The sequence below is a fragment of the Thalassophryne amazonica genome, chromosome 10 (assembly GCF_902500255.1).
Source record: "Thalassophryne amazonica chromosome 10, fThaAma1.1, whole genome shotgun sequence".
Lineage (NCBI taxonomy): Eukaryota > Metazoa > Chordata > Actinopteri > Batrachoidiformes > Batrachoididae > Thalassophryne > Thalassophryne amazonica.
Genome location: NC_047112.1, coordinates 1,260,718 through 1,279,303, shown reverse-complemented (window position 1 = coordinate 1,279,303; position 18,586 = coordinate 1,260,718). Strand labels below are relative to the sequence as shown.

The 18,586-nt window shown below is 45.2% G+C and overlaps 1 protein-coding gene and 1 long non-coding RNA gene across 2 annotated transcripts in view; one reads left to right on the top strand and one right to left on the bottom strand.

Moving 5' to 3' along the window:
- stil (STIL centriolar assembly protein) overlaps window positions 1-8,133 on the bottom strand; it is a 79,333-nt gene extending 71,200 nt beyond the window's left edge. Inside the window, 1 exon segment of the mRNA XM_034179267.1 lies at window positions 7,926-8,133. Coding sequence (XP_034035158.1) covers window positions 7,926-7,981 — 56 coding nt within the window. The 5' untranslated portion in view covers window positions 7,982-8,133.
- On the top strand, window positions 294-3,970 carry LOC117518206. The gene is made up of 3 exons (XR_004562922.1): window positions 294-304; window positions 819-822; window positions 3,878-3,970. It is a non-coding gene; the product is annotated as an uncharacterized LOC117518206 (long non-coding RNA).
- Window positions 8,134-18,586: the final 10,453 nt, after the last annotated feature.

Here is an 18,586-nt window from a genome sequence, read left to right as displayed (position 1 = left end):
CAGATGGATGATCCTCAGTTTGACTGTTCATCAGACCAGAAAAACCACTAAGGTTCCTTAATCCGTAAATGGTGAGCAACTGAGCACCTAGCATGGAAGCACCTTGGCATCGGTGTGGGAATGAGTTAATGTGAGGCATCATTGCAACGCACTTTGAATAAAAGCACAACATAAAAGCAGAGTCATTACTGTTGGTGAGGACGAGACTGTGACCTTGGTGGAATCAATGGATATCCAGATAGTATCCTGGATCCAGACAAAGATCTAGGTTTTCAGTGACTTCTTGGACTCATCCATCAAAAGTGTCTCTGTTTGTGGTGAAAGTGTTGAACCTGTAGAGACATGCACTAACCTCAGCAATGACATTCATGTCTTTGGTAGAGCCCTGCGTGGGACTATATTCTTCTTCCTGCTCCTGCTGAAATTATGACCATTCACGCCCACACCTGCAACGTGTCTGTTACAGTCCCACCCGCTCCCGCAATGGGTGTGTCCAGTACCGCAAACACCCGTGAAAAACTTAGCGCACAATAATAGCGATGCACTGATTTTTTTTTTTTTTTGTCTTCTCCCATCTTGCGGGAGAAAAGAGGTCATTTAGACTATTAAAGAAATTTATGGAATTGTTTGTTTTGTTGAATCCCTGGCCTGTATGTCTTTTGATGCACTGATCAGCAATAACTTTACTATTTGATTGTTTTCAGTATAAGTTAAAAATTTCATGTGACAGTTCAGTTACTTAATTTGCTGCGCTATGACACAGAGAGAGACAGATTCGCTGCACTCCACTGTCTCTGTTTGCTCCTGTAAGATGAAAGTAGAGTGTGGACATGCATACTTTACACTATTCTCCTTTGTTGACTGAGTCAAGATTTACATTGGGTCCCGCAGGACCCAATCCCAATGCAGCCCTCTAGTCTCTGGGTCCTTGGAATTTGAAATCCAGAGCCACCTGGGTAGATCGTATGGTGTCACAAGGTCAAAGGTCAGACGTCTTTGGTAATGCTGATATCTTTGCAGAAGGAAGATCCAAGTCTTGAGGGTCCTGATGCTCCCCGTCTTAAGCCCCAGTCACACTATGATTCATCAAGGAAGCATGATGCGCAATCCATCCAAACGATTCAATGAATCTGTGCGTCGCCAGGCTGGAAATATGGACTCAAAAGGTATTGCGAGGGAACGCAATAATCTGGGTCAAAAAAAATTAACCATGTCCCTAAGCGGGCTCCATAGACTTCAAATATGAGTAAATTAAGTATTTTTATAAAATGTTTTGGTGGTTACATGTTGAGTTTTGTAAAAGAGGAAGTGACCGTCCTGAAAGCGCTTCATGGATTCAGAGCGGAGGTGCCATCTAGTGTTCAAGAAATGAAACTTCAGCCGCTGACCATAAATTTATTCTTTCACCAAAACATCAAATCTAGGCTTGCATCTTAGATGTACCTTCCGGCAAATTGTACCAGTAGTTTTGAGATCTGCACAATAAGTGTTTTCAAAATTACATTATATGTTTTTATTTTTTGTTGTCATTTTTATTTATTTATTTTTGATCAATTTAGGGACCCATTCAGAAACACATTATAATTTTTACACTTAGGTTTATATCGTGATACATACCGTTACTGTGAAGGGATTAAATTTATACTGCGATATCAATTTTAGGTCTTACCATGCAGCCCTAACATCATTTATCCAGTAGCGCTCCAACTTCATGAGAGACTGACGCATTTGCTAACGGACAAGATATTTAACTATGCAACTAATCCTTTTCCTCTATCAATCAAAGTGTGACACAGCCTTTACTGTCTGCTTGTCAGATGTGGACTCTAACCAGTGTCCTAAGGTGGATGTCTTTGGTCCCAGGTCTCTGTGGAGAATCCTTGGGACCTTCTGGAATGACTGTGCCCAATGAACAGTTACTTAGTGAGACTCAGATGAAGAGGATGACTGACACTGTGAGGGAACATCAGTGACCACATTTAGTCCATGTGGTGAGTTTCTCTGGACATGATCCAGCACACAGGTGTTTCAGTGTTAAGGACCCCAGAGACTGGAGAAGGTCAAGGACATGCTCACCTGTTATCTGGCTAAAGACACGCCCACTTGTCACCTAGCTGCAGCAGATAGATTGTTACTTTCATGGCACATTCAATTTTGAATTTGTAAATGTTCAATAAATTATATATTCAGTTGAAGCGCATTTGTCTTAGTGTGCACACAGCTGCAGTAGCCAATTGAATAACCTTCATATGGCTGTGGACAGGCATTACACCGAGCGCCCTCTGGTGGCCAGTTTGGCCAGTGAAAATGTCGCCGAACTCAGTACAAATAAATGTAATTTGGTCACTTGTCAAAGGGGTCAGACTCGTCAATAACGTCACTTTAATGTACAATGGTTCATTTCAGGTCAGCTTGGTGTATAAATCTCATCGTTTCAGACAGCGAGAGCCATCAGCTGGCTGATAGAAACAAACTGTGAGGGCGGGTACATGTCACTCCCAGTGAACCGGCTCCTCCGAAGGTGAAAATTTGTACCGCTTTGTAAAAACACACTCAGGCCGTAAGCTATTCATTAAGTAACAAAAGACCCGGATGTAGTCAAGTTCCTGTATGTCCACCCCCGCCAATACCAAACTATCTGATTTCAATTCGCCCTATTGATGTATCCCATAATCCCTTGCACGCCAGTCGCTGCAGTCACACAACATAGAGAATCCACATGATGACAATTGTAAATGAATATTATACTACAAAAATGTAATTTTTAATGCTTTTCGTCATGTTAATAAGAGACTGCTGCATGATACCCTGAAAACTTGCTAAAACAATTATAACAAATAATCCGTGTCTGTTATGTTTAATCTGCGTGGAATTTAATAAAAGCAAACTGAATTTCAAACATATTATATATATATTAGTCTGGAACAAAGAGGACAAACAGTGTTGTAAAGAACAATAATCAAGACGTTAAAGAGCAAACTTCACTTTCCCCCAGAACGACATGATCAGGAAGCGATTGTAGCTCACAGCAGCTCCCACTGAAAATAACAGAGAGACAGACTGTGATTCTCACGTTTACATAAAACAAACACAATAACAACATCTATAAACCCAGAGAATATATTCACCAGAGTTTTAGGCACAATATAAAAATAGTTTTATGTTGCGATGTTAATGGTGTTGTCTCTGTGCAGCGGTTAAAGTGCAGCGTGATCAGAGCATCTCAATGCAGTTCTCAATGTTACTGAGATCTCGCGGCGACCTCTCTGAGGTTTTGCGGGATCTGAAACGTCAATAGGGTGAATAGACAAGCAATACAGCTTGAATGTGTTTTCACTGTGCAGCCAGTTGAAGAAGTATGAATTCTAGCCTTTGGATTCGCCACTTCGCTGGGAGTGACGTGTACCCCCCCCCAAGCTCCCAAATGGTACCTTGAACACGTACTGGGGAGGAGAGAGAGAGAGACATGAGGCGTGGGCCCTTCTGGAAATAAGATGCTGATAAAGATACTTTCGTTGGCTACCCAATGAACCTCTTCTTCTTCTGGTTTGTCTGTTGAAGTAACCTGTGATGGTCTGGCATCCCGTCCAGGATTAAAGACAGACACATAATTCAGACTACCAACACGTGTCATTTCATTCTTTTATTCTGTAAAATAGCATCAAACACTATTTAATTTCTGTTTAATTTTAAATAAGGGGAGGACCACATGAACCAGTGTGTGATGTCACGTGCTTTGTTTAACCAACAGTCCATGTCCAGTGTCGCAGCCTGATTGGACCCTCTGCCTTCACTGTGCGTCATGTCAGAGCGTTAGCAGTGATTAACAGATTATTGCCTTGTTTCTGCTTAAAACTGCCTCATTTTCTGCTTAAAGCCCCCGTCATACATAGCAAGAATGTGCAGGAATGAGCCTGACACGGCAAAAATGGCAATAATCCAGACACAGTCGGGAGAGAAAGAGGCGTATAGACTGTGGGCAGATCCCATCCAGACTACGTCGTGCACACCTGCAGGACTGCATCCAAAGAGTACTTAGACAACAGTTAGGGTCACATTTCACAAGGTGGTCCATTAAGTGTTACATGGGCCAAAACTACAAAAAAATTTAATATGTAGTTCACCTTAATAATACTGATTAAAAATGGTATGTTTCAAGCTAAAATCCATTTCATTAAGGCTAAAATAAAATGTAAATCAATGTAAATCTGAAATTTTAAAGCTGTTGTTTCTCACATTTGTATTTTTCTATAAAATATCTCCACATCTTAGAGAGTTTTATGCTATTTACTTCAAATTTACAGAATTAACTGATAACAAGTGGCTCTACACTTCGTGTGAAAATTATGTTCGTACTTGACAGCACAAAGATTTGCCATGCAGTTATTTTAGTACAACATTTTTGTGCATTACAGGAAGCCTGCCTACAAAAAAATCTGTGACTATATGTGTTTTAAATTAACTAAATTGTAACAAACAAACAAAAAAAACATTAAAAAACAAACAAACAAACGTTGAGCACTTTAAAACACAGACATTATGTCTTGGTGGTCAACATTGTTTAGAAAGCAGTTCTGTTTTTTTCATAATCAATCAATCAATCAATTTTTTTATATAGCGCCAAATCACAACAAACAGTTGCCCCAAGGCACTTTATATTGTAAGGCAAGGCCATACAATAATTATGTAAAACCCCAACGGTCAAAACGACCCCCTGTGAGCAAGCACTTGGCTACAGTGGGAAGGAAAAACTCCCTTTTAACAGGAAGAAACCTCCAGCAGAACCAGGCTCAGGGAGGGGCAGTCTTCTGTATGTCGGCATAATGACGTTTATGCCGACATACAGAACAGAGTCCACATGGACATAAGATTCTTTCCTGCTTAACCAATACAAAGATCCTGATTTAATTTCTTTATGATAATCAAAAAAGTTACCTCTAAACACAACTGAACCTTTGGGAAATAGTGTCACTGTGTCATCCACAACCTCATCTGGTCAGAGAATAGAACTTGCACATATGGCTTTGAACAAGAAATAGTCACAGATTGAGCTCTTTGTGAGCCAAACTGCTATTATACTGTCCTCTGTCCCTTTCAGTTAGATCTTTTTTCTTCTCCCCGTGTCTTCTGACTCTCTCAGTGCTTTTACTCTGACTTTCTGAGCTTGTGATTACTTTACGTTTGAAAGTTTTGGTTTCTGCTTTCTTCTCTCTTGCCTTGGCTCAACGTTCTTCCTTTTGCTTTTCAGAATCCACTTTGCTCTCTTCCCTCTATTTTTCAGCTTTCATTTGTCTCCACACCTCTATCCTAGACTCCTTTCTACTCATTTTCTATAGATACCATGAAAAAGAATCACAATAACTCAAAAAAATAAGCATTAGCATCAATATTTTACAAAACTACTTTTAGACCTGTCTTAAACTGCAGTGTTACAAAAGTTTAAAATTATTTAAGGACCTTAAACTAAATATGTATTTTACTTCAAGCATAACATATTATAACACCAAAACAAAGCTTATGTAATGAGCATTTGGCCACAACTTTGCATGAACTCTAATACGCTTTGTAAAGCATTAAAGTAGAAGCAGAATTAAAGTAAACTGAAACACTACTTAAACTTTGGTCAAAATGTACAGCGTTACACAGGTTTAAGATGAAATGAAGAGCCTGCTGCAGACAGATGCCTTTGCAGAATCCATTACTTGATACATCCATCAAAGCTAACTGTTATGAGCATTTATGCAGTAGAATAGAAAAAACAACACTGTAATTGTATTCTGAATAATAATGACATTTACAATTTAGTTTTCCAAATAACAAAAACAGGACAGCCGTACCTTGTGTGGTCTGTGGAAGCACAACATGGTCAACGTTCCAGATGTTGGTCTATAAATGAGTCTAAAAGCAACTCAAGACATGCATCTTTACATTTTAAGTCTATAGTGTGCAACTTGCCCTGCGACAGACTGGCGTCCTGTCCTGGGTGAACCCCGCCTCACGCTCTATGACTGCTGGGATAGGCTCAAGACCCCTGCGACCCTTAATTGGACTAAGCAGCTGAAGATGAGTGTGTGTGTAGTGTGCAACTTCATGAAGACTCTGAGATGTTTTTATCTGTATCAGTTTTTTTGTGCATCAGCATGTAACACAGGACACTCTAAAATAACATCAGCCAGAATGTTTGGAGCTAGTCTGTTCACAGAGGAATTCCCCCAGCCCAGTAACTGTGATAGCTTTCCACTGATGTACAGATTGTTGTTGTAGCACAAAGATGAAGCTAGGACTATCATTTTAAAGAAAGTAAACCAGGAATTTTAAAAAATGGATGACCTTGTGAAATGCGCCCTTAGATGACGCAGACTGTTGTCAGACAGCCATAAAAGGTGCTGCAGACTGCACGATGTCCAAACGTCTAGATGGCAAACACAGGACCGGAGTGGGAGTCAGTACTGTGCCCTTCCTTTGCAGAGGACATCTGAGTACAACCAATGTATGGACCGGACTCACACCATATGTGTCCAAGCCGGCATCGGTGCAGTCGCTCACTCACGCAATCACATCCGCGCTCATCTTCCCCTTCCCAGCGCTCACTGACCTCACGTGCGTGTGTAGAAGAGGTGCTGAAATGATCACTCAGCTGTGTGTGTTCATAACGGCTGAATGAGTGGCTAAACGTGCGGGCAGGGTGCACGTGCATGTCACTGTCAGCCACTGGACACCTTTGCTGACAGTTTTCTGGCAGTGGGCCAAGCTTTCCCACTTTTCATCAGACGCAGCCTTTCCAGTGAACTTTAATCTCTCTCTTCTTTTTTTTTGCTCACTTCAGCACAACGCACCTCTGTACACTGTGATGTTGGTTGGATTATCACATGGGATTTATTAATGTTGTGGTTGTTTGTAGCACACAGCAACCAGGTGAGAGGCTTTTCACCACAGGCTGTGGTTTCTGGCTCCTGTGTGCCCTGCGCTGTGAAACACTCCTGGTTCCGTGCTGGAGGTGAGATTCATATTTAATAATGTTGTCATGGGCTGGCGACACAGTTCCAAGTCATACCTCCTACAGAGTTTAGATGGTGATCAAGTAATAATATGTATATTACAGCAGTGAGATCCATTCAGCTCCGAGCCTTTGACATGTGCTATGATGCATTATTGCGCATGAGAGCACGGAGAGGCACACCTGCCCGCACAAAATTTATGTCGCCCATGGGAAGGACTGGAAATATATCTGTACTGTAAGGTCTATTATGGATGTAACAACCTGGTCACATCTGCAGCGGCGTGTGCTGTGTGACGCATTGACCAGCAGTGAAACACGTTGCTTTCGGTTTACTATTCATATTCACTGTACATGAAAAATGCGTTCCACATGCATGTTATTACATATCAACATTTCCTTTGCCCTCCCTGGTCGGGGTCCAATGGAGGTGGACATGCATGGCACAACATGCTGGTGTCACTGACCAAATGGTCCCCCATAAAAATCGGTCCGCCCTGCCTTCACTGCGCATGTGTCATTTCTGAGCGTCACCAGCAATTCACTGATTATCACCTCGTTTCTGCTTAAAACTGCACTCCAGTCATCATCTATCTCAGCAATAAATATCTGAAGCTTTTCTACAACAATCATTTCCACATAAATTCAGCATAGATAGAGATGAGATAGATGATGACTGGAGTGCAGTTTTAAGCAGAAAAAAATAAGGTAACTATCGATCACAAATGACGCATGCGCAATGAAGACAGGGGGAGGGATCAGTCTGCAACACCGGTTTTTAACCAATAGAATCTGGATTATTTCAAATGGATCCAGTTTAAAGATGCTCTTTAAGTCAGATTTAGAACAGTTAAAGTGGCATCAGAGCGGATCAAACAGTTCTGGTTTGTCCAATGATGAAAGGCTGGAGGTTGTGGTTCGGACCCACCTGGCGGTTCCAGTGTTCTGGTACGGTCCGGACGGCCTGTTCGGCGGGAAGCTCATCTCCTCCCGGAGCTAGCAGCTGTTAGCTCGCCTCTGGCATATCTAATGGAGCGTTTGTAGAAAGGAAAACCAAACCGACCGACAGCCGTTTACTCAGATAAACTCTGATACATAAAACGAACCCGAACCAGCGAACTTAAAACATAGCGCTGTTTACAGCCTACTACGGCGGGCAGCCGAAACAGCCAATAGAAGGCTCCGCCTGACCCCAGCGGAAATGACGTCAATGACATTTGAAGCCACACCACGTGACACTCAAAGTACGTTGTTTTTGTTTCCATTATTATTATCATCATTATTATTATTAGTAGCAGTAGTAGTGGTGGTGGTAGTATTATTATTATTAGTATTAGTATTATTTTGGGGGTTAGGTTTGTTTATTCGGCCAATAATGAAAACATGACCTTCTTTACGTTCAGTTCCAGTAAAATCTGTGTACATTATCTTTACACAATAATTTTGTTAAAATATACAAAAGCACATTTCAGAGTTCAACTCAAAAAGTCTGCACAAGAGCGATAAATAAATGGGAGAAAAAAAATATTTTCACTGAGAAACGGAACCCCATGTGATCTGTCTGGACCAATCACTGCTGAGCTTTCACATCCTAGCAGCTGCCGGTGTGTCGAGCGGAGGTGCGTCGTCGAGATGAGGTTCTTCGCGTAACTGCATATGTGTGCACTCAAAAAATTACTTGACGAAGTTCGCTTATTTTGATGGGCAAGTAAATGTATAAATTGTTCATTCGAACGTAGTAATGTGTAAAATCTACTCACTATAAAACGATAAGTATTTTTTAACCTGGAGTTAGCTTATTTCGACAGGCAAAATATACATATACATACATTTATGCTCCTAACGTAAAATACAGAAAATGTTTTACTTACTAGGCTATAAATACACTGAATACAATTAATAAAAAAAAAACTGACAGAAAAAACAAAATGCGCATGCGCAGTTGCACGTCGAGCGAGTTACATCATCTCCATGTGCAGTTGCTTTTTTTTTGTGGAGGTGTCAACACTTTCTGCGTTCAACAAAATAGTTCGTTTTCACTTCACACTTTCTTTACATTTGTAACTTTTTTTTTTTTTTAATTGAGAAGTTGTGCAACAGTGCATTTATTTTTTAAAGATTAACGATAAACACACAAAGTGAAAAGGTATGCCAGAGGTCAACAAATAAAAAGAAATAAATATAAAAAAGATAACCTGTCAGCACTTAAAATATTTTAGCGTATCAAGAGTCTTCACAGCTTTAGGGTTTGATGATGACTGAATTCAGACTTTGTAATGTTGTAATTCAAGCAAGTGCAGTTTGAACAGGGGCTTTTTTCCTGAAAATTTACATTTATGAATATGAAATTTAGCAAATATAATTAAGAAATTTATGAGATAAAATTATTTCTTTTTAGAGTTACATACATTATAGACACCAAAGAGCACATCAGAGTAAATTAGGCAAAAGCTACCAAGAATATTAGACTGTATAAAGTGAATGACATCTTTCCAAAATGCCACAGTTAGCAGGCATGTTCAGAAGAGATGGACAACAGTTTCACTGGCCTGAGAACAAAAAGAGCAGCTGCAGTCCATGTCCTTGTGAAGAGACTTTTTTGCAGGGTAGCATCTGTGGAGAAGTTTGAAGCAGCCATCTCGAACTTTGTAATAAGGTATTTATGAGATAAAGTCCATACAGTAGTCCAGTTAAGATCAGGCACAAACTGCTTCCAATAATGAATAACATAAGGAATAGTAGCAATGTTTTTCTGGAATAAAGATCTAATTTTTTTGTTTCTCATGGAAGGGCTGGAAGAAAAACATAATTTGCCCAGAGATGATTCAAAAATTGGCAAATCAGGGGTCCTCGCAGAAGATAGCACCCCAACCTTAAACAGCATCAACACACCTTGTGGGGGGGTTGCATCCATAACAACAACGTATTCCTTTGGGGTAACTGGAATCTTATAAGATGATAAAAATTCAGAGTAAGACATCAGAAGCCCCTGACTATTGAAAAGTTGCCAAAGAAAAATGATATTGTTATTGTACCAGTTAAGGAAAAATAGAGATTTGTTTTTATACAGTATATTGTTCCAAATTTGAAAAGTGTGGGAAGAGAATGAGTGTTTATACAACAGTGACCAGGCTAGAAGCATTTGTTGATGAAATTGGCCAATTTTATGGGTAATTTGTCAATTTTGTAGTGTGATTTTAAAAGAAATGGGAGACCACCTATTTTTGAGAAAATAAAATTTGGAATGAAATTCCACATGGAACTGGGATTTAAGAAGAACTTTTTGAGCCAATTAATTTTAAAAGTGTAGTTTAAGGAGGTGAAATCTAAAAAGTTTAAACCTCCAGAGTCTAATGAATTGATTAGCACACTGTCTTTTATAAAGTGGGTCTTGTTTTCCAAACAAATCTATACAGCAGTTTATCAATGATTTTACACTTTGAAGCACTGACGTTCAAAGAGAGAGCTGCATAGGTCAATCTAGAAATACCCTCTGCTTTAGATAACAGAATTCTACGTCCTAAAGATAAGTCTCTTTGAAGCCAATGATTCAGTTTATTTTTGGTTTTCTCAATGACAGGATCAAAGTTCAGACTGCATCTTTCTTCTATGTTTTTGGAGATAATAACTCCAAGGTAGGTTACTTGAGACTTGACAGGAATAGAATAAAAAGACGATTGACAGCAGCACTTAATAGGAAGGAGCTCACATTTATTTACATTAAGTTTAAGGCCTGAGGCTTCAGAGAAATTCTTTATGAGACCTATAGCGATAGGAATTTGGTGAGAGTCACGCAAGAACAGAGTGGTGTCATCAGCCACCTGACTAATAGTAACTTCTCTATCAGCGATTGAGATGCCGCGAATGTTACTGTCTGAGATGTAAGTTGCAAGAATTTGCACTGCAATCAAGAAAAGATACAGAGAAACTGGACACCACTGTTGTGAAAGTGTAGTGACACGTACCCACAACAGGGGGCGCAAATGAACGGTCAATAGATGAGCCAAAAATTAACAATTTAATGTTGTGAAGGAGCACAACGAACATACAGACAATCTCAGAATCTGATAACAGTCAATCCACAAAGGTGACGTGTGGGCAGGCTCGAGGATAGAAGACGTCTGTCCTGAGAAGAGCCGGAACCACACGATTTCCGCCGCCACCGAACCTGGTGAATACTGGAGCCGCCAAGTCCCGAATTCCCAGGTGATCACCGTCCTCGACTGTCGGATCTGGTACTGCTGGTGAGAACAAAGACAGTCAAGTGTGGGTGTGTGTACACCCAGTAACAATTATGGTGGGAATGCCACCTCCACCTCTCACTCAATATCTTGCTGAGTACTGCAGTGATTCCTCAGGGGAAAAGAGTGCAGTCCAGCACTCAATCAGCTCCCGCAGACAGAGGATAACAGGTACTCCTGCAAAGACTCACAATATACAGATTGATGTGTAAAACACAAACGGCTGAGTCTATTACCTCCAATGAAGTACGATATCTCGGCAACGAGGTGGAGATGACGTCTGGTCTTTATAGAGTGAGATGATGTTGAGTAGATGGGTGACAGCTGTCAAGAGATAATGAGTGACAGCTGTCACCCCGGCTGTGTCCGTGGCGGCAGCGCCCTCTCGTGCCTGAAGCCCGCACTTCAGGCAGGGCGCCCACTGGTGGTGGGCCAGCAGTACCTCCTCTTCTGGCGGCCCACACACAACAGGACCCCCCCCTCAACGGGCGCCTCCTGGCGCCCGACCAGGCTTGTTCGGGTGACGGTGGTAGAAGTCGGCCAGGAGGGCCGGATCCAGGATGAAGCTCCTCTTCACCCAGGAGCATTCTTCGGGTCCATACCCCTCCCAGTCAATCAATCAATCAATCAATCAACTTTTTTCTTGTATAGCGCCAAATCACAACAAACAGTTGCCCCAAGGCGCTCCACATTGCAAGGCAAGGCCATACAATAATTATGAAACACAGTCTACGTCTAAAGCAACATAACCAAGGGATGGTCCAGGGTCACCCGATCCAGCCCTAACTATAAGCCTTAGCGAAAAGGAAAGTTTTAAGCCTAATCTTAAAAGTAGAGAGGGTATCTGTCTCCCTGATCTGAATTGGGAGCTGGTTCCACAGGAGAGGAGCCTGAAAGCTGAAGGCTCTGCCTCCCATTCTACTCTTACAACCCTAGGAACTACAAGTAAGCCCGCAGTCTGAGAGCGAAGCGCTCTAATGGGGTAATATGGTACTACGAGGTCCCTAAGATAAGATGGGACCTGATTATTCAAAACCTTATAAGTAAGAAGAAGAATTTTAAATTCTATTCTAGCATTAACAGGAAGCCAATGAAGGGAGGCCAACACGGGTGAGATATGCTCTCTCCTGCTAGTCCCCGTCAGTACTCTAGCTGCAGCATTCTGAACCAACTGAAGGCTTTTTAGGGAACTTTAGGACAACCTGATATAATGAATTACAATAGTCCAGCCTAGAGGAAATAAATGCATGAATTATTTTTCAGCATCACTCTGAGACAAGACCTTTCTGATTTTAGAGATATTGCGTAAATGCAAAAAGGCAGTCCTACATATTTGTTTAATATGCGCTTTGAATGACATATCCTGATCAAAAATAACTCCAAGATTTCTCACAGTATTACTAGAGATCAGGGAAATGCCATCCAGAGTAACGATCTGGTTAGACACCATGCTTCTAAGATTTGTGGGGCCAAGTACAATAACTTCAGTTTTATCTGAGTTTAAAAGCAGGAAATTAGAGGTCATCCATGTCTTTATGTCTGTAAGACAATCCTGCAGTTTAGCTAATTGGTGCGTATCCTCTGGCTTCATGGATAGATAAAGCTGGGTATCATCTGCGTAACAATGAAAATTTAAGCAATACCGTCTAATAATACTGCCCAAGGGAAGCATGTATAAAGTGAATAAATTGGTCCTAGCACAGAACCTTGTGGAACTCCATAATTAACTTTAGTCTGTGAAGAAGATTCCCCATTTACATGAACAAACTGTAATCTATTAGACAAATATGATTCAAACCACCGCAGCGCAATGCCTTTAATACCTATGACATGCTCTAATCTCTGTAATAAAATTTTATGGTCAACAGTATCAAAAGCAGCACTGAGGTCCAACAGAACAAGCACAGAGATAAGTCCACTGTCCGAAGCCATAAGAAGATCATTTGTAACCTTCACTAATGCTGTTTCTGTACTATGATGAATTCTAAAACCTGACTGAAACTCTTCAAATAGACCATTCCTCTGCAGTGATCAGTTAGCTGTTTTACAACTACCCTCTCAAGAATCTTTGAGAGAAAAGGAAGGTTGGAGATTGGCCTATAATTAGCTAAGATAGCTGGGTCAAGTGATGGCTTTTTAAGTAATGGTTTAATTACTGCCACCTTAAAGGCCTGTGGTACATAACCAACTAACAAAGATAGATTGATCATATTTAAGATTGAAGCATTAAATAATGGTAGGACTTCCTTGAGCAGCCTGGCAGAATGGGGTCTAATAAGCATGTTGATGGTTTGGATGAAGTAACTAATGAAAATAACTCAGACAGAACAATCGGAGAGAAAGAGTCTAACCAAATACCGGCATCACTGAAAGCAGCCAAAGATACGATACATCTTTGGGATGGTTATGAGTAATTTTTCTCTAATAGTCAAAATTTGTTAGCAAAGAAGTCCACCAGACTTCTTTGCCGGGGTTCCAGTCCACCAAGTACTGGAACCCCCGCCCATCCGACGGACGTCCAGGAGCCGGCGCACCGTCCAAGCCGGCTCCCCGTCGATGATCCGAGCAGGAGGCGGCGCCGGTCCGGGAGCACAGAGGGTGAGGTGTGGTGAGGCTTGATTCGTGACACGTGAAAAACCGGATGGATCCGCAGTGAAGCCGGGAGTTGGAGCTTCACTGCGGCAGGACTGAGGACTTTGAGGATCTTGAACGGTCCGATATATCTGTCCTGAAGTTTCGGGGAGTCCACCTGGAGGGGGATGTCCTTTGTGGAAAGCCACACCTCCTGCCCGGGCTGGTAAGCAGGGGCCGGGGATCGCCGGCGGTCTGCATGGGTCTTCGCCCTCGTCCGGGCCTTCAACAAGGCAGAACGGGCGGAGCGCCACACCCGACGGCACTTCCGCAGGTGGGCCTGGACCGAGGGCACACCGACCTCTCCCTCCACCATGGGAAACAACGGGGGCTGATACCCCAAACACACCTCAAATGGGGAGAGGCCGGTGGCAGAGGACACCTGGCTGTCATGCGCATACTCGATCCAGGCCAGATGTTTACTCCAGGCCGTCGAGTGTGCGGACGTCACACAGCGTAGAGCTTGCTCCAATTCCTGATTGGCCCGTTCTGCCTGTCCATTGGTCTGCGGATGATACCCGGACGAGAGGCTCACAGTAGCCCCCAGTTCCTGGCAGAAGCTCCTCCAGACGTGTGAGGAGAACTGGGGACCACGATCTGAGACGATGTTGGTGGGTATCCCATGCAGACGGACGACGTGGTGGACCAGGAGGTCTGCTGTCTCCTGGGCTGTTGGGAGCTTCGGGAGGGCCACAAAGTGGGCCGCCTTGGAGAATCGGTCCACTATCGTGAAGATGGTGGTGTTGCCCTGGGACGGCGGGAGGCCCGTGACGAAATCCAGGCCGATGTGGGACCAGGGGCGATGAGGCACAGGTAACGGCTGGAGAAGTCCTTGGGACCTTTTATGGTCTGCCTTGCCCCTGGCACAGGTGGTGCAGGCCTGGATGTACTCCCGGACGTCGGCCTCCATAGACGCCCACCAGAAGCGCTGCCGGACAACTGCCACGGTCCTTCGCACCCCTGGATGACAGGAGAGCTTGGAACCATGACAGAAGTCCAAGACTGCAGCTCTGGCCTCTGGTGGGACGTACAACCGGTTCTTCGGACCTGTTCCTGGGTCCGGGCTCCGTGCCAGGGCCTCCCGGACGATCTTCTCCACGTCCCAGCTGAGGGTGGCCACGATAGTGGACTCAGGCAGGATGGGCTCCGGTGGATCCGACAGTGCAGTTTTGACCTCCTCTTCGTGTACCCGGGACAAGGCATCCGACCTCTGGTTCTTGGTCCCGGGGCGATAGGTGATCCGGAAGTCAAAACGCCCGAAGAACAGTGACCAGCGGGCTTGCCTGGGGTTCAGCCGCTTGGCGGTCCTGATATACTCCAGGTTCCGATGGTCAGTGAAAACCGTGAACGGCACAGACGCTCCCTCCAACAGGTGTCTCCACTCCTCAAGAGCCTCTTTCACCGCAAGGAGTTCTCGATTGCCGACGTCATAGTTCCGTTCAGCCGGGGTCAACCTGCGTGAAAAGTAGGCACACGGGTGAAGAACCTTATCGGTCTCTCCGCTCTGGGATAGCACGGCTCCTATCCCTGAGTCAGAGGCGTCCACTTCAACCACGAACTGGCGGCTAGGGTCGGGCTGCACCAAAACTGGCGCAGTAGAGAACCGTCGTTTCAACTCCTTGAACGCGGCTTCGCACCGATCCGACCAGGTGAAGGGGACTTTGGAGAGGTCAGGGCTGTCAGGGGGCTAACTACCTGACTGTAGCCCTTAATGAACCTCCTATAGAAATTTGCGAAGCCGAGGAACTGTTGCAGCTTCCTACGGCTTATTGGTTGGGGCCAATCTCTCACCGCCGCAACCTTGGCCGGATCAGGGGCGATGGAGTTAGAGGAGATGATAAACCCCAGGAAGGACAAAGACGTGCGGTGAAACTCGCACTTCTCGCCCTTCACAAACAGTCGGTTCTCTAACAACCGCTGCAGGACCTGACGTACATGCTGGACATGGGTCTCAGGATCCGGAGAAAAAGATGAGAATATCGTCCAGATATACGAAGACGAATCGGTGCAGGAAGTCCCGCAAGACGTCGTTAACCAAGGCTTGGAACGTCGCGGGGGCGTTGGTGAGGCCGAACGGCATGACCAGGTACTCAAAGTGACCTAACGGGGTGTTAAATGCCGTCTTCCATTCGTCTCCCTTCCAGATCCGAACCAGGCGATACGCATTTCTAAGATCCAGCTTAGTAAAGATTTTGGCTCCATGCAGGGGGGTGAACACGGAATCCAACAATGGCAACGGGTATCGGTTGCGAACCGTAATCTCATTCAGCCCCCTGTAATCAATGCATAGACGGAGTCCGCCATCTTTCTTGCCCACAAAAAAGAAACCTGCCCCCATCGGGGAGGTGGAGTTCCGGATCAGCCCGGCAGCTAATGATTCCCGGATGTAGGTCTCCATTGATTCGCGCTCAGGTCGTGAGAGGTTGTACAGCCTGCTGGACGGGAACTCAGCGCCTGGAACCAAATCAATGGCACAATCGTACGGACGGTGCGGGGGAAGGGTGAGTGCCAGATCCTTGCTGAAGACGTCAGCAAGATCGTGGTACTCAACCGGCACTGCCGTCAGATTGGGCGGGACTTTGACCTCCTCCTTAGCCTGTAAACCGGGAGGAACCGAGGATCCTAAACACACCCGATGGCAGGTTTCGCTCCACTGAACCACCACCCCAGACGGCCAATCAATCTGGGTATTGTGCTTCAACATCCAAGGGAAGCCCAAAATCACGCGGGAGGTAGAAGGAGTTACAAAAAACTCAATCTCCTCCCGATCGTTTCCAGACACCACCAGAGTTACTGGTTGTGTCTTGTGTGTGATTAAAGGGAGGAGGGTGCCATCTAGTGCCCGCACCTGCAATGGCGAAGGAAGCGCCACCAGAGGGAGCCCTACCTCCCTTGCCCATCTGCTGTCTAGCAAATTCCCTTCTGACCCTGTGTCCACCAGTGCTGGGGCTTGAAGGGTTAAATCCCCGCTCAGGATTGTAACTGGGAGTCGTGTGGCAATCTGTGTGTGTCCCACGTGAATGTTTTGACCCCCGCTTAGCCCAGTCTCTGAGGGCGGTTGTTGTTGTGGCCGTTTGGGGCAGTTTTTCTGTGTGTGCTCCTCAGAGCTGCAGAGAAAACACTCCCCGCGGACCAGCCTCCTCATTTTGGCCCTGTGCGTTTCCCTAACAACGCCAGCAGGGGGAGCTGTTGCCCCACAGAGCGCTGCGGTTGTGGAGCGTGGGGAGGGCGGCCCCTATTCGAACCCGGAAGGGAGAGGGGCGGCGCGTATCCGGCCACGTCCTTCACCTCGCTCCCGACGGCGTTCCTCCAACCGATTGTCTAACCGTATAACGAGATCGATAAGCCCATCTAAATCCCGCGGTTCCTCCTTAGCTACCAGATGCTCCTTCAGGACCAATGACAGTTCATTTATGAAGGCGGCGCGGAGCGCAACGTTATTCCAGCCGGACCTCGCAGCCGCGATGCGGAAGTCGACTGCATATTCGGCTGCGCACCGGCGCCCCTGTCGCATTAACAGCAGCATTGTTGAAGCGGTCTCTCCTCTGTTAGGGTGATCAAACACTGTTCTAAACTCCCTCACAAACCCAGTGTATGCTGATAACAACCGTGAGTTCTGTTCCCAGAGCGCCGTAGCCCAGGCGCGTGCCTTACCCTGAAGCAGAGCAATCACATAAGCTATTTTACTAGCATCTGACGCGTACATGACGGGACGTTGTGCGAAGACGAGTGAACACTGCATGAGAAAGTCCGCGCACGTCTCCACACAACCTCCGTACGGCTCAGGAGGGCTTATGTATGCTTCAGGGGATGGTGGGAGGGGTTGTTGAACCACCACTGGAACGTTCATATCCTGCACAGGGTCGGCAGGAGGAGGAGCTATAGCAGCGCCCTGAGCGCTCGCCGCCACCTGCGTGGAGAGAGCCTCCACCCTGCGGTTCAGGAGGATGTTTTGCTCTGTCATTTGATCCAACCGAGCCGTAAAGGCGGTGAGAATGTGCTGCAGCTCACCAATCACGCCTCCTGCAGACTCCTGCGCTCCCTGCTCTCCCATTGGTCGTTCAACAGCCGGGTGACGCCCCTCGGAGTCCATGACGCTGGCCGAGATATCCTGTTGTGAAAGTGTAGTGACAAGTCCCGAATTCCCAGGTGATCACCGTCCCCGACTGTTGGATCTGGTACTGCTGGTAAGAACAAAGACAGTCAAGTGTGGGTGTGTGTACACCCAGTAACAATTATGGTGGGAATGCCACCTCCACCTCTCACTCAATATCTTGCTGAGTACCGCAGTGACTCCTCAGGGGAAAAGAGTGCAGTCCAGCACTCAATCAGCTCCCGCAGACAGAGGATAACAGGTACTCCTGCAAAGACTCACAATATACAGATTGATGTGTAAAACACAAACTGCTGAGTCTATTACCTCCAATGAAGTACGATATCTCGGCAACGAGGTGGAGATGACGTCTGGTCTTTATGGAGTGAGATGATGTTGAGTAGATGGGTGACAGCTGTCAAGAGATAATGAGTGACAGCTGTCACCCCGGCTGTGTCCGTGGCGGCAGCGCCCTCTCGTGCCTGAAGCCCGCACTTCAGGCAGGGCGCCCACTGGTGGTGGGCCAGCAGTACCTCCTCTTCTGGCGGCCCACACACAACAACCACTGGCACACTCCCCTAGCCAGTTGGAATCTCGGAGTAGTCCCATATTTAAGTTTAAGAC